This window comes from Nanorana parkeri, unplaced genomic scaffold (genome assembly GCF_000935625.1).
Source record: "Nanorana parkeri isolate BGI_ZX_2015 unplaced genomic scaffold, ASM93562v1 scaffold109, whole genome shotgun sequence".
In the NCBI taxonomy this organism is placed as follows: domain Eukaryota; kingdom Metazoa; phylum Chordata; class Amphibia; order Anura; family Dicroglossidae; genus Nanorana; species Nanorana parkeri.
Genome location: NW_017306377.1, coordinates 280448 through 296121, shown reverse-complemented (window position 1 = coordinate 296121; position 15674 = coordinate 280448). Strand labels below are relative to the sequence as shown.

General features: G+C 46.4%; 2 protein-coding genes across 2 annotated transcripts in view; both read left to right on the top strand.

The window, feature by feature from the left end:
- Window positions 1–5493: 5493 nt before the first annotated feature.
- On the top strand, window positions 5494–13920 carry MRPL20 (mitochondrial ribosomal protein L20). The gene is made up of 4 exons (XM_018553096.1): window positions 5494–5635; window positions 7299–7409; window positions 12151–12228; window positions 13532–13920. The coding sequence occupies exons 1-4, from the start codon at window positions 5549–5551 to the stop codon at window positions 13703–13705; spliced, it is 450 nt and encodes a 149-aa protein (XP_018408598.1). The 5' UTR covers window positions 5494–5548; the 3' UTR covers window positions 13706–13920.
- Window positions 13921–14598: 678 nt separating this feature from the next.
- CCNL2 (cyclin L2) overlaps window positions 14599–15674 on the top strand; it is an 18584-nt gene continuing 17508 nt past the window's right edge. Inside the window, exon 1 of the mRNA XM_018553077.1 lies at window positions 14599–14604. Coding sequence (XP_018408579.1) covers window positions 14599–14604 — 6 coding nt within the window. The remainder of the gene's footprint in view (window positions 14605–15674) is intronic.

The window sequence follows — 15674 nt, the reverse complement described above, 5'->3', positions numbered from 1 at the left end:
AGAGAACGAGGCGGAAAGGGGTGCAGGCAGTAACATGTGGAGCCCAGAGTTGGGCTTTAAGGCAGCCCATTCATTTAAAATGGGCCACCAATGCATGGCACAGGAAATAAGGCTGAACCTGCACCCGCAGCACACCATGACGCGGTTTAACGTGCATTACAACAATATGCAGCACTCATTGTGGCGTGTTGCACTGCCATTCATTTAAAATGGCAACCCAAAGCACAAGCATAGTAGGTGCTGATGAACCTGCAATTTAGTGCACCACAAAGCACACTGCAGGCGTCGAGGCAAGGTTCACACCTGCACTACACCGCACGACACCTGGGACGCGCGTCCCAGGATCGTGCAGTCCTGTACAATGCAGGCAGCGATTGCCGCGTGGCCCCATTGATTTCAATGGGGTGACATCCACGCGGCAATCGCAGAAAAAAGGTACAAGTACCTTCTTTTTGCGATACACGACACGCGGCTGTTTTAGTTCGCAAAAAGTGTTCGGAAGCACGGGCAGAATTGCGGCGGGAAACCGCGCGGTCCGCCTGGCGTGACTGGGGTGCCATTAGAAAATAATGGCACCCACAGCGCGATCGGCTCACACCTTGGCAACTCCTGACTGTACGGCAATCCGCACGTAATCGTGCACGATTGCTGCGCAGTGAGGTGTTGCCTAGGTGTGAACTTAGCCTGAAGTGCACACCACAAAGAGTGCTGCATATTGTGCTAATGCACGTTAAACCGCCCATTACTGCAACGCCTAGATGTGAATAACTGTGTGGCTAACTGTGTGGCTGCATTTGACCTGCTTTGTTGCATTTCTTTGGATCACTCCCCCTTCGCTCAGTGCCGGATTCCCGGCAAGGAATTGTCACACGGCATCCTCATAGTTCGCGCCGACGTGTGACAATGAAACTGTCACATGTCGGCTCAATAGATCGGGAAGTGAGCGAACGCATACTGTTGCTCGCTCACTTCTCGATCATCTCCTTGCAGAGAGCGGTGACTGTCAGTCACCTCTCCCCACAGAGATTTCCCCACTCCGATCCTCAAGTGCTGACTGGAGGAACAGACGGGGGAGGGGGAGGGTACAGTTGGCTCTGGCTCTAGATAGGCAGAGCCAGCTGTCATTCACACAGCAGGGTGGATCTCGACAGCATTGTCGGGATCCGGCCCGGCTGCGGCAGTCTCAGTATACCGCAAGCTGTAGCTCGCAATATACTGAGCTTTGGGTCACGGGAGGACACTCGTATATGTCCTCCCGTGACACTTAAGAGAACTATGGGGAAAAACACTTACCCCATAGTTCTCTATTAAAGCTTTGCGAATTAATATTAAGGGCTGCCAAAGAGGTGAGCTTAAAGGTAAACCATACTCATCTCCAGCAATGTCTGTGAGCTCCCTTGCCAGCGCTAACGTCTTTGCCCTATCGTCTTTCAGGTCTGGATTCTTTGTCCTTCTTGATTGGCTGTGCCAGGGTAATGTACCAGACAGATGCAGGAATTGTACACTGAGCGGCATGTCCGTACATTGGTTAGCAGATGTAAACAAACAATGTCTCGTCTGCAGTAAAAAAGCTTGCCTGTTTAAATGACATTTTATGTAGAATTCTACTTTAAGAGTTCCTCTATTGCAGAGAACTTTTTGGGGGATCTAATAGAGTTTGCTTTATTAGCAGCTCTTTAACCTCTTGCCGTCCGCCCGTAGTAAAAAAACGGACGGACGGCACTGCTACATCTGCGGGTTGCCGTCTCCAGACGGCAATTTTTTTCTGCTCGCGCGCGCCCCCTAGCGGGCACGCACGGGCAGAAAAGACCCGTCCAATGCGAACACCCGGTACCGGGTGTTTCACATATAGGCGATCAGCGGGTCCATAGCCCGCCGCGCGCGGTCGGCGCTTCCGTTTTTTTTCTCCCCGACCCCTCACCTTGATTCCCGGTATCCGCTGCCCCATCTTGGATCCCGGGACCGGCTCGGAGGGCGTCAGGAGGAGGAGGACGGGAGATCAGCTCCTTGCTGATCTCCCTCCGGGCTGTGAATGCAGAAGTGATGTGTGTTACATCACTTCCGCATTCACCTGTCAGTCATCTGGAGAGAGAAGAAGCTGATAAAGCAGATCTCTGCTTCATCAGCTTCTTTTGGGGTCCACAGGTGATATTAGGGGTCCTAGAGACCCCTAATATCTCCATAAAGAGGACCTGTCAGTGTGCCTTTGCTATTATATAGGGGGTTGTTATCCCCCTATATAATAGCAATAACAATAAGTGCAAAAAAAAAAATATAAATAAAAAAAAATAAAAGTAACACATAAAAAAATAAAATAAAAGTCACATATAAAAAAAGGGGAAAAAAACCCCCCAAAATGTTTAACTCCCCCACCCCCACGTTTACGCGCCTATAAACGTAAATACGCGTCCGGTGCCCCAGCGCGCAAAAATTACAATTGCGCTACACATGTTACATATCGCCGCGAACGTCGCAGTGAGAGCAATCATTTTAGGGCCATCAATCACTGATAACACTAAACTGATGAGCGGTAACAGCTTTTAAAGCGTCGCCTATGGCCAATTTTGGGTATTATCGTTTTTTGAGGTTTCGCGCGCGCACGCAATTTTAAGGCTTGACATGTTTAGTGTCTTTTTACCCGACGTGACCCCATCTTTTATATTTTACCAAAAAATTGGGTAATAATAAATGTTTTATCATTTAATATAGGGGAAACTGTTTTTTTTTTTAAATTTCGGTAATTTTTCCTTAATATAGTAAAAAAATAAAACCCCCAGTGGTGAATAAATACCACCAAAAGAAAGCTCTATCTGTCCCCAAAAAAGGGTATAAAATTCATTTCAGTACAGCGCTGCATGACGGAATAAATGTCAGTCAAAGTACCGCAGCGCTGAATACTGAAAAATGGCCGGGATGGGAAGGGGGTTTAACACCGCGGATGTCAACTGGTTAATAAAAACATGTGTTGTTCAAGGGCTCCATCTAGTGTTTGCTTTAGGATATGACTTGCAAGAAAATGCTGAGATACAATGCATATGCAAGCAAGTCAACAAGACTAACACACCAGCTTCTTCCTTCAGTTTATTCAGTTAAGTATTGAAAATAAAAGATAGAAGCTAATTGGTCATCATGGGCAACTGCTCCAGATTCTGTCTGCTCCAGTTTTGATAAATTCCCCCCAATGTCTCTTCTACAGCAACAGATTCTTAGCTGCTTGCATGCAATCTTCTTCACAATGCGCACTGGGCTGCACAGCTCAGTGTACACTTTTGGCATCTGCCAGGGCCTATGAGCTCTAGTGCATGTCCAGATAGAAAAACATCAACGTGGGATTCCCCTCTCCTATACATAAGAGCCCCCCTTCTACAGCAGAAGCCCCCTTTATATCAGAGTGCCCCCCTTCACATTAGAGTCTCCCCTTTCACATCAGAAGCCCCCTTTATAACAGAGCCCCTTTTCACATCAGAAGCCCCCTTTATATCAGAGTGCCCCCTTCACATCAGAAGCCCCCTTTACATCAGAGTCCCCCTTTCACATTAGAAGTCCCCTTTATATCAGAACCCCCCTTTCACATTAGAAGCCCCCTTTACATTAGAGTCCCCCCTTCCACATTCGAAGCCCCCCTTTACATCAGCGCCCCCTTTCACATCAGAAGCCCCCCTTTCACTTTAGAGTTCCCCCTTTCACATCAGTAGCCCTTCTTTCACCTCAGAGTTCCCCCTTTCACATCAGAAGCCCCCCTTTCACATCAGAGTTCCCCCTTTCACATTGGAAGCCCCTCTTTCACCTCAGAGTCCCCCCCTTTCACATCAGAGTCCCCCCCTTTCACATCAGAGTCCCCCCTTTACATCAGAGTCCCTCCTTTACATCAGAGGCGCCTAAGAACATCAGGGAGTGTCTATTATTATTGGGGAACATTCTGTGGGGTGTCCTGTACATGATCACTATAGAACACGGTTGTATCCAGTGCCCCCCTTTTTGTTATGTGACATTGTAGCCCAGAAGCTGACCTGAGTACATAATTGGGCATATTTATGTAAAAAAAACATGTTTAATGCGAGTACATGTTATCTTCATACATGTTATCTTCATACATGTATCATACGGTATTGGGGAAACTAGAACTGAATAAATCAAGGATGGAGAAAAATGTGAGTGCCCCAGAACATCAAAGACTTTAACCTGATGAATGAATGCAGCTCTGTGTTCATACCAACATCATTAAGACTGGAAGAGGGAGAAGCACAAGGAGCGAGTCAGGCGTGCTCATGTACTAACAAGGAATATGCTGATAGGGGGAGAGAGCAGAGTAATAGAGAGATAAGTTGAACTCAATGGACTTGTTTTTTCCCCCATGTCAGCTCATCACTCTGCTGCTTCTCCTTTCCCTGTCCAGTCAGAGGCTGGGGGAGGGAGGAGACCTGTAAGTGTTATTTCACTGCAGTAGAGAAAAAACAGGTCTGCTACCCTCTCAGATAGGACTGTGTAAATCTCAGAAACGGATGGACAACAGTGTTCATATATGTATGTCATCTGGAGCTCAGTTTGGATAATAGTATGCAAAGCATATCTTAGAGGAGGGCGGGATGATGTCATGATGATGCGATGCAACCGCACAGTGTGCTTACCATTTCCAAACCCCTCTGGTGTATTGACAGGCAGTGGGGAGGCTTTGAAAACACGGCTCATCGGCTTCATTTTGCAGCATGTGTGAACTTGACCTTCCATTGAGCAAAGCTGGACGAAGACTCCAAAAAAGATAATTCCTGGAGTTCTGCTTTAACACGCCATGTGTTAACAAAAGTAGTTTGTTATATTTTCTAATCTGCAACTTTCATTACAATAATCCTTGATGTTCCCGCCATGAAGGTTCCTGTTTAGACACTTCCCGCTCTAAGGTGACAACACACAGACCCTGTCTATTAATTGTTCTACTGTGTTGTCACCGTCATGTGGGCTTCAAATAGAGATTACAAGTTGCCGGTTGGAAACGCACATTACGCAGGCATGGTACACCGTTATCACCATCAGAAGACTACCTGAGAAATGCCATTCAGCCATCATTGGATTGCATGAATGTAAACATGAAGTGGGTGACAGCGGTGAGATGCAACAAAGTGATCACAAGTATCAATGTACAAAGTGTTTAAGTAAAAGGGGGAGGTTGCAGTTGGTTATTATGATCAGTTGGCCATAGCAACTAAGCAACTTCTTCTCTAATTGCTCAATTAAGCTTTGAAAATGAAAGATGGAAGCTCATTGGTTGCTATGGGCTACTTAAGCAAAAGTTAATTCAGTGTTTACATTTTCTTGCACTAAAGAATAAAACTGTAATATCACATTTACAATAACCCTAGTACACTACAATCCGCAGCACTTCCACCACACTACAGAAACAGTGTTAATTATAACACTGTTGTCAATAAAGCTCGCTGGTAGGGAGAGAGGGGGAGTGACGTCATACGCATGCGCCTAAGGTGTCAATGGCAGAAGTCTTTGGAGTCCATATTTGTTGAGGGCATCTGGGGCATCCATTAGAGGGCACAGCATGGTGTTCCTAAGTTTATCACGTTGGGTTCGGAGCCGCGGTCCAGATCGGTACTGGAGGGTTCAGGAGGTGCTGAAACATGCTCGGGTAAGTCAGAGGAACATCGGTGAAATGGGGGATTGTCTGTGGCTGCTGCTGTACTCTGTGACCCCGGGGAAGCTCTCCCTGCGTGCTGCATCCAGACGATCATCCTGCCAGATAAAAGGCTGGGATTCCCTGCAGTGGGCTGCATGTCTTTGGGGCAATCGGATCTGACAGCAGGTGCTGAGGATTGTGGATTAAAAGAATTGACTTTGGTTTTTTGCACTGCCATCAGATGTAGAGGTGAGTGACTGCACCAGCAGGGGAGCATTTATTCACCCATCAGTTGTAGGATCATCAGCTTTGTGCTGATTAAGAGGACGCCTGGACCCTGCCTGCTCCTAATTGTGCTCAGTGCAGACAGTTGTCCACCCACTGTGTCTGATCCCATCCCATTGCATTCTCTTCCATTGTGTCTGATCCCATCCTATCCCACCGCGCCTGATCTGATCCAGTCCGTTCCCATTCTCTTCAATTGCGTCTGATCCAATCCCGTCCGATCCCACCCTTATCCCTACCCGTCCGATCCCACCCCATCCTTATCCCTACCCGTCCAACCCCAACCTAGTAGGGTTTAAAGAAGAACTATGAGGTGAGTGCTTTTCACTCATCCTCATAGTTCTAGCCGACCTGTGACAATGAAACTGTCACAGGTCGGCTCAGTAGATCGGGAAGTGAGCGAACACATACCGGCGTTCGCTCACTTCTCGATCCTGTCACGGCTCTCTGCCGGGACTGGATTCCCTGCTCCGATCCTCCAGTGCTGACTGGCGGAACGGACAGGGGAGGGGGCGGGTACAGCTGGCTCTGCCTCCTAGATAGGATCCCTTCCTCAGGGCGACATAGTGACACCACTATGTCGCCCTGAGGAAGGGACCTTGGGTGGCCCCGGACCCTTGGCTGATGCATGAATAAAAGTGCTTACGCTTCTTGCACATTACTAACGCGTCCTGGTGACTTCTATTACCTATTTGAACTATACTGCCATCTCACACAGCCCTGTGCTCTGGATTTTAAATTTGCTTGCAACTGACGACAACCCATTGGTTAGCACAGGGACCAATGAGAAATTCTTCTGACCATGAGTGCTCGCCATCTGCAAGCAAAATTCAACATCCACAGCGCATGGCTGCGCTAGATGGCAGAAAGGGGTAATTCTGTTTTCCCAAATTTACCTGGAAAAGTGGAATTTCCTTTTTTTAAATGCCAACTCTGCCTCTTCCCTGAAGTCCAACCCACATGTATTCCCTAAAAAATACACAGAATCTTCCTCCCTCTGGCATCAGCTGTGGGTGGTTCTGACATCTGCACACAACAGTACGTGTATACTGTAGTAGCATTTGACTACTGCTCTGTGCAGCAGTATGGTGAGTCCAGGCTGGCATGATGATGCACCCCTAGGGGTGGGTTCATGACCGCCTGGGCTGGCAGGAAGTAGGTTGACTGACACTGGGCCTCATTCAACCCAAAAGAAGTTTGGCACAGCACCACAGAGCGATGAGTCAGGGGACAACGTTGGAGAGAAGATGAGTATTTCAGGGTTTTCTGCTTTTGTTTTTTTGCTGTAACACGTGCTGGGAATATATTTTTTAATATAAAAGTTGAGTCTTAAATTATGATAAAATATCACCTACATCTTCATCCCTATTTTTTTTTTTCTCTTTTGCAGCATTTTCGTGGCCGAAAGAATCGCTGTTATAGCTTGGCGGTACGAGCTGTGCGCAGAGCCTTTGTGTATTCAACAAAAGCCAGAAAAGCAAAGCCGCGCATCATGAGATCGGTAAAGTGTACTATGGTGTCTGTAACGTTTTAGACAAAGCAGAGTTCTTGCTTGTAGCCATTTGCACATAGATGCGGCAGCTACATGCAATTATCATTACTCCTCTGGAAATGTAATTCTCCAATGCATCTGCATACTGACATTGAGACAAATAGAGCAATGACTAAGCTTCAGGCAAACTGATAAATAAAAGATGATCAATGCTTCACCCTCCTGAGGATTTCTAATTCAGCCCAACCAACCAGTCTTGTGGTTTACACACATCTGCTGCTCTGCATTGCACTGCACAGCAAGGCAGGTGACCCACTTGTTTTCTGGTTCAGGACTACAGATTCCAGGACCTTGCTGAGCAATGAATTGGCATCATCACATCTGACGATGAACCAGGAATAGAAAAGAGACCATAATGCCTGTGAGGTGTATAAACCATAATGACTTGTACAAGAGCCCTTTGTACAGCAAGCTTTTGTCGAAGCCTTTAACTATTTCAGTGCAAGTTTGCCTGAGAATTCCACAGTTATGCAACACTAACAAAACAATTTTTATAGTTCTATTTATATCATTTTTTGGGACAAATAGAGTAGTAGTATTTCAGAACCGCCTTTTTTTAAAACTATATAAAGTTTAAAAAAAAGCCTGTTTCTCTTACTTTAAGGAGAACTGAGAACTGAGGTGAGTGATTTTAATCCTCCAGCGCTGACTGGCGGAACGGAAGGGGGAGGGGGCGGGTACAGCTGGCTCTGCCTCTAGATAGACAGAGCCAGCTGTCACCCATGCAGCTGGGTGGATCTAGAGAGTAATGTCGGGATCCGTCCTGGCTGCGGCGGTCTCAGTATACCGCGAGCTGTAGCTATATACTGAGCTTTGGGTCACGGGAGGACGCTAGTATATGTCCTCTCGTGACCTTTAGGAGAACTATGGGGGGGAAAAAACACTTACCCCATAGTTCTCCTTTTAGTTTATAAATCGTAGCAAATAAAAATACCAGAGCAGTGTAAAAATCAGCAAAATTACCTCTTTTTTGAAAAGTAGACACTGTAAGGTGATCTGAATTTTTTTTTTTTTGCTGCAATTTCAAACAAATGAAGAAATATGCCAGTATTGAGGGGGTTAAAACAAGGAGCTTAGTAATAGTGCACAAGATAGAATAAACGTACAGGTCATAGGCAGAGGGGGTAAGAGTGTTAATGTACAGTTTACATACATTGGGAGGATATGAAAGGGTTAATGTATATGCTTTATAAGGGAGGTGAAACGGCTAATATACAGGTCGGGGCATAGACAGAATAGATGTAGCATAAGGGGGGGGGGGGGGGTTAAAAGGCTTTGAAACCCTCCTGCCTCTGATGTAAGAGGAAGGGGAGGGCATGGCAATGTAAACATTGCCATGTAATCGCTGTGATAACCAATCACAGGACACAGAACCGGTCCAACCAGCTGTGTTTGTGTAAAGGTTTGTTTCCCCCAGCCCATGCGTCTACCACAATGTCCCATGCCCGGAACGCAAGGGATCGCACACAAAGTCTCCTTGCGTTCTGGGGCGGGATGGTACGTTCTCTCAGATATATGCCAGAGGACTGGCCGTTTTATTACAGTAGCCAGTCTTCAGGCGGTTTAAAAAAAGCACTTTAAGCAAGTTGTGAGCGCTGCTACTGAAGCCTGTTAGCAGCTTGTTTAAAGTGACAGCACCCAGTGATATGTGGTTAACCTCCAAACTGGAGCTGAAGGGTGATTTAAAGGCTTCAACAAAGCTGCTGAAAGCCTGCTGTTTACCGTGGGCAGGCAATTCCGGCCTTCCAGCTGTTGTGGACCTACAAGTTCCATGAGGCATTGTAAGACTCACAGTTACAGGCATGACTCCCAGAAGCATGATGAGGTTTGTGGTTGAAGCACAGCTGGAGGGTCGGAGATGCCCAGCCCTGCTGTACACACTGCCTTGATACAATCTGAAGCCCATTTGAACAAGGTATTATGGACCAGTTATTCAAAAATTCGGTCTCTTTGGGTTAATAAAGCTCAACTCCGGGAAAAGCAAATACAAAGAGGCCTGTGTATTTCCTCCAGATCTGTGCAGTGGGAAACTGCCTCTGTGCAGAAGATTCTTGTAATAAAGACCGGTCACTGCTGCGCACTCTCCTTGTGCAGGGTGACTGGTCTTGTCTTCGCCTCCTCCTGTAGTTTTCTACAGCCTGCTGGGTTCGTCCCACAGCTCTGCCCTCTGCACAGCTGATGATGTCATCACTACTTTTGCAAGGTAATAACCCTGCAAGATAGCTCATTTTAAAGGAATTAATTTGAGTATTTTGGGGAATATATTTGAATGAAAATTTTGTGCCTGGAGTTCAGCTTTAAGCATGATTTTTGTTCACCATCAGATAGGTGAATGGATGGTTCTTTTCAAATGTGGAGGAGGAAACGTGATGGTCTAGGATTCGTTGTCTGCATTCAGAGTCGGCGACACAGCGCCGTCCCTACCTTCTAGTCTACACCTAGATGATCTTACAGCAACATAATGACACCAAACATCCATCCTGGCTAAGTTAGCCTTACCTTAGAAGAAAAGAACAAGATGGCGGGCCACAGTAGTCTCCAGACTTAAAGGAGAATAATGGGGTTTTCCCCATAGTTCTCCTTAGGGTAACGAGAGGACACAAACTAGCGTCCTCCCGTCACCCTAAGCTCAGTATACCGCAAACTGCAGCTCGCGGTATACTGAGACGCGGCAGCTGAAGCGGATCCCGACAATTATGTCTGGATCCGCCCAGCTGCGTGACTGACAGCTGGCTCTGCCTATCTAGAGGCAGAGCCAGCTGTACCCTCCCCCATCCATTCCGCCAGTCAGCGCTGGCGGATCGGAGGGGGGAATCCAGCCCCTCCCCTGTCACGGCAGAGAGCCGTGACAGAATCGAGAAGTGAGCGAACGCCGGTATGTGTTCGCTCACCTCCCGATCTACTAAGCCGACCTGTGACAGTCTCATTGTCACAGGTCGGCTAGAACTATGAGGTGAGTGAAAAGCACTCACCTCATAGTTCTCCTTTAAACCCAATCAAGCTGGTTCCGTAAACCCTGGTAATAGGGCGTGCAGCCCAGACATGAAAGGGAGTCTCCCAGTTGAAGGCCCAGTGCATGAGTAAACAAAGCCTGCCTCTGACTTCACAAGGTGCTGGTAATGTCCCCTCTCTCTATGAGGAATTTGCCATGTAATGACTTGTAATAATTGGAATGGCATCAGTCAGATCTCGCCCCAACAACTATGTTGTATCTGTCTGCTGTCAGTGCACATATATACAGAATTCTCTACTCATGTAACGCTCCACTATAGCAGCACACAATCATGGTTCTTAGAATAAAGGTGACCTCCAACCTTGCCTTCAGCCTCGCACAGTTGTACCGGCTCCACTCCTGGGCTGAAATTGCTTCCTCTGATTTCACTGCACATGGTAACCTTCTCCCAATGTTTGTTAGAAGATGCAGTAAGTATGAGCCGGCCTCCTCTCCTGGCTGGAGGACATCCAGCATCATCTAGCGCTTTCCTGCCCAGCCTGACTGTCCCTGGCCTGTCATTGGGTATAAGTTCTTTCAGTTATGGAGGTTCAGCATCATATGTGGGTGCTACTTAGGGCAATTGGCATAAAAAACAAAGTAGCATTGTTCACACTTTACAGTCTTCAGAAATGGCAGTCATCAAGTGCAAGGGCTTTTCTTGGTTGGATTTCACTTCAATATACTGTGTAATGCAAGGACCGACCTATTCAGTTATTGGTAAATTTAAAGAAGCACTCCAGGGGGGGAATCTTAAGCCTTGCACTGGTGTTCCTGCCGCACTGCAAGGGTTAAGTGCCTGTTTTCTTCTGATCCAGCCGCCCCCCCCCACTGCGGCAATGGTATCTCCCTCGGTGTCCTCATGTCCTATACGCTGCATAGAACATGGTGACTCTAGGATCCTTAGACCGCTGCAGCGGAGGGGGAGTGAAGCAGAAGGGACTGGCCTAAGAGCAAGCTGGCTCTGAGGATCGAGCGAATATATCCTTTTTTTTTTTTTTTTTTTTACCTAGACCAGGGGTAGGCAACCTTGGCTCTCCAGCTGTGCTGAAACTACAAATACCATCATGCTTCTGCCTCTGGGAGTCATGCCTGTGGCGTGCAATGACTTATGGGATTTGTAGTTTCAGCACAGCTGGAGAGCCAAGGTTGCCTACCCCTGACCTAGACAGACGAGTACTTAACCCTTGCAGTGCGGAGGTAGCCCCTCTGCAAGGTTCAAGAATCCTTTTTTTTTTCCTTGAGTTGTGCTTTAAAGAAGCTTGTACAGCAGGTTTGTATTCTGCATGTCCAGTCTTAGTGTTCTATCAGTCCATGCTATTTTTATTACACCGCCTCTGCAAGGAACCATAAGCTAAATTGTTTTGTGTACAGCCTTCTACATATCATTTATCTTCCCTTAAGAGGCCAATTTATAATAGAGCGCGCATATGGCAATCCCCTCTCCACTATATATCGCAATGTTACTCCACACTGCAGTCTGCATTCTACAGCCCATTCATAATATGCAGGCAGTAGTGTACAACCTGTAATGTGTTGTGCAGTTCTCTCTGCTAAACGCAGCTTCATGATTGAAGGAGAGACCTTTTATTCTATTGAATAAGAAATCTTTGTTGGAGTGTACAGTATGCAGTGAAAGAATGTGTTGTTGTTTTTTTGCATGCGTTGCTTACTAATCATTGGTTATAATTCTTTCAGCTTTGGATAACTCGAATCACTGGTGCCCTTCAGGAACATGGCATGAAGTACCACAACTTTGTTGGTAACTTAGTCAAAGTGAGTCTTTTATTCTTAAGTATCTTCAAGCTAGTCATAGATGTTCATTTTTCAGACAAAGTTACTAACGAGCATTTACAGACTCTTAAAAACCTTTTTATGTTCCTTTTAAGGATAACTAACCCCAAGAACAAAATTAAAAAGTTACATTTTTGTTCCCCATGGTCCCTGTGTGTGTTGTTGTAAAGTACCCACTTCTCCAAGCTCACTCCCGGGATGGACTACAATATCAATATAAATTAGTAAACTAAACATGAGATTGTAGTCCATCACAGGAGTGAGCTTGGAGCGGTGACTACTTTACAACACACACAGGGACCATGGGGAACAAAAGTATCCCCCTCCCCCCAGAAGGATGGACAGTGTCGGCACCAATTCAGAGATGATTTGAGGACCTACAGCCGAGTGATACACAAATAAGATACATTTTTGTTAATGTACTTGAATGTATTTTTAAGATTTTAACTCCTGAGTTTAGTGTCAGTTTAATATTCTGCAGTCTTCTATCCAGCCAGCAGATGGAGTTCTAGTCTTCTTTTTCACACAGCTGTGTAAATGTAACGCTTTAAAGTGTATCTAACCCCCCAAAAAACTTATTTAGCTTCAACTGTTTAAACGCTGTTAGAGTCTTATAACCTGCCGGGTCAAGCTAAAAAACCATACAGTAATGGTTGTTTAAAGCGGAGCTACACCCTCCTATCCTTTACAGCCAAGGAAGGTGCCATCTTGACCTCTCTTTGGATTGCATTTGCCATGCTGCTGCACAGGTGATCGTCTACGACACCAGCCATTTGAGGACTTGAAAGTCAGGTTGAGAGCTGAACTGAGTGCACTGGCAAGCTGGCATTCCTTGAAAGTAATTGTTTTGGGAGACACTAAATTGGTGGGTGTAGTTCTGATTTAAAAGATAATTATTGGGAGAATAAAATTATACTCTTCCTAATACTTAGAGCATCGGTCACACATCGGCTCTAAATGTCAGTGACTTCCACCCCTGCAGAGATTCCCCCCTCACTCATTGGATGGACAGACAGGGGAGGTGATAGGCACGGGTGGCTCTGGCTCTAGAGAGTCAGAGCCAGCTGTCACTCAGACAGCATCAGGATCCTTCCCGGCTGCGGGGTGGCTTTGCACTGTCGGCATAGAGCAGTCAGTAGCCCACTAGATGCGGACTTTGGGTTACTGGAGTGCATTAGTAAAAGAACTCCCATGACCCAAAAGAGAAACATAGATGACAAACCGATCAGCTACATTTTTGGCTATTAGTTTTTCGAGCTGTTCATCACTTCTTCCTATCTTTCAGGGTCAAGTAGCTCTAAACCGGAAGGTTATGTCCGATTTGGCCATATATGAACCCAAGACCTTCAAATCACTGGCGGCCCTGGCCAAAAGAAGAGGTGAAGAAGGTTTGGCCTCTGCTCTTGGAGATGGGAAAGAACCCGAAGGAATATTTTCACGTGTGGTTTATAACCGCTAGTTCAGGATAAGACATTTTTCTTTATAAACTGCACAGAGATCAAAGATGTTTATTTCTTTCATACTGATGCACGAACAATGAGAACTGGCAGGAACCTCTTCTGTGTCGCAGCTTTCTGTATGTCTGCCGACCCCGGATAGGAAAACGTTACCACATCGGTATAAAGTAATGTGCACTCGTTGGTGCACAGGAAACACCTGGATATGTCTGAATTGAACTTTTATATGAGGGATACCTCGTCTGTGCCTAACAATGCGTTTTATGGCACATGAAGGCATACAGTGTTTTGTTACTTATTTGTGCATCCGTATCTTTTTATGATTAATAATAAATTGTCTTAAGAGACCAATTGGTGTGTTTGTAGTAGTTGTCACATCCGGTTCTGCACCAGATCCAGTTCCTATTGCAAACAGGTCACACTGACACTCAGCGCTCATCCAGCCCTAATTTAGGCTACTCCTGATTTGCATTAAAAGAGAACTATGGGTTAAGTGTTTTTCCCCATAAGTTCTCTTAAGGTTCATGGGAGGATATATACTAACCTCCTCCCGTGACCCAAAGCTCAGAATATCGCAAGCTACAGCTCGCGGTATACTGAGACCGCCACAGCCGGGACAGAACACGACATTAGTGTCGAGATCCACCCAGCTGCATGAATGACAGCTGGCTCTGCCCATCTAGAGGCAGAGCCAGCTGTACCCGCCCCCTTCCTCCTGTCAGTGCTGGAGGATCAGAGCGGGGAGGGTAATCCCTGCGGGGAGCACTGACTGACAGTCACCGCTCTTTGCCGGGAGATGATCGAGAAGTGAGCTAGCGACGGTATGTGTTTTGTGCACTTCCCGATCTATTGGGCCGACGTGTGACAGTTTCTTTGACACACGGCGCCTCGAACTATGAGGGTGAGTGATTTTTCACTCCCCTCATAGTTCTCCTTTTTAAGTATATGGTAAGCAATGACAAGCTGCCACGGCTGTCCGCCGCTGTTCACAAGTATCCGCACATCCCTGTGGCTAGGGACAGATGACTGGCCCTGGAAGTAATCTGTCTGCGTTCAGGGCTGGACATCTGTCCCAAGCTGCAGGTAACTGCTTGATGTGCGGATACAGCAACAACATTGTATCCAGTTCTATTCACTGCAATGTGGTATACTGCAACGACGTGGTGACAAAGATACTACATGTAGTACTTTTTTCACCAGAATGTGGAGTTGCAGACTGACTTCATTGTAAACAAGGCCATTCATCTACAGTATGCTTAAGGACTGAGCCATAAGGGGCAAAATGCATCTTTGCAATGGGGCATTGCATATTAATGCAGCTCTGATGCACATGTGTTGCAATGCACCACAAGGGACAGGAGCTCACTACTGTGTTTTGTGATGTGCCGTGTCAGAAAAAATGCTGCATGTCTGCATTAGGTCTGTTCTTGTGCATCGGCAGTTCATTCCAAATGAATGGGCTGCCTTAATGCAACACACATAGGCCTCATGAGGACATGTGCCATAAATTGCAGGCGTATTTTTAGGATCCGCATCTGCCGCTTACAAATGCCCAGAGTAATTAATGGCGGTACAAGGGTTAACATCTCTACTAGTGTAAATCCGCACATGCTTACAACCCTGGATGTCGGGGCAACATAGTCACAAAAAACTACCCTGTGAAGGAAACGGCTTTACACATACCTGTCATCAGCCAGTTTGCTAAAACTTCACTCCCGGCACAGACCCAATTTGACTCCTTGGGTTGATCGAATTACAGGTTTCCTGCTGTTGATCCTTAGCTAATGCAGGACACAGTAGTGATGGTGGGGTTGGTTGGTGGGAGGAACCACTGTGGCTAGCAGGGAATATATTATTCTACACATGAAAGTCTAGAATAGTATCCATGCCAGAAGCTCTGCTACACCAAAGGGGCCAACAGACAGGTATATATAAAACTTTCCTGGGCAGGTTAGTTTTGTGATTTTGTTG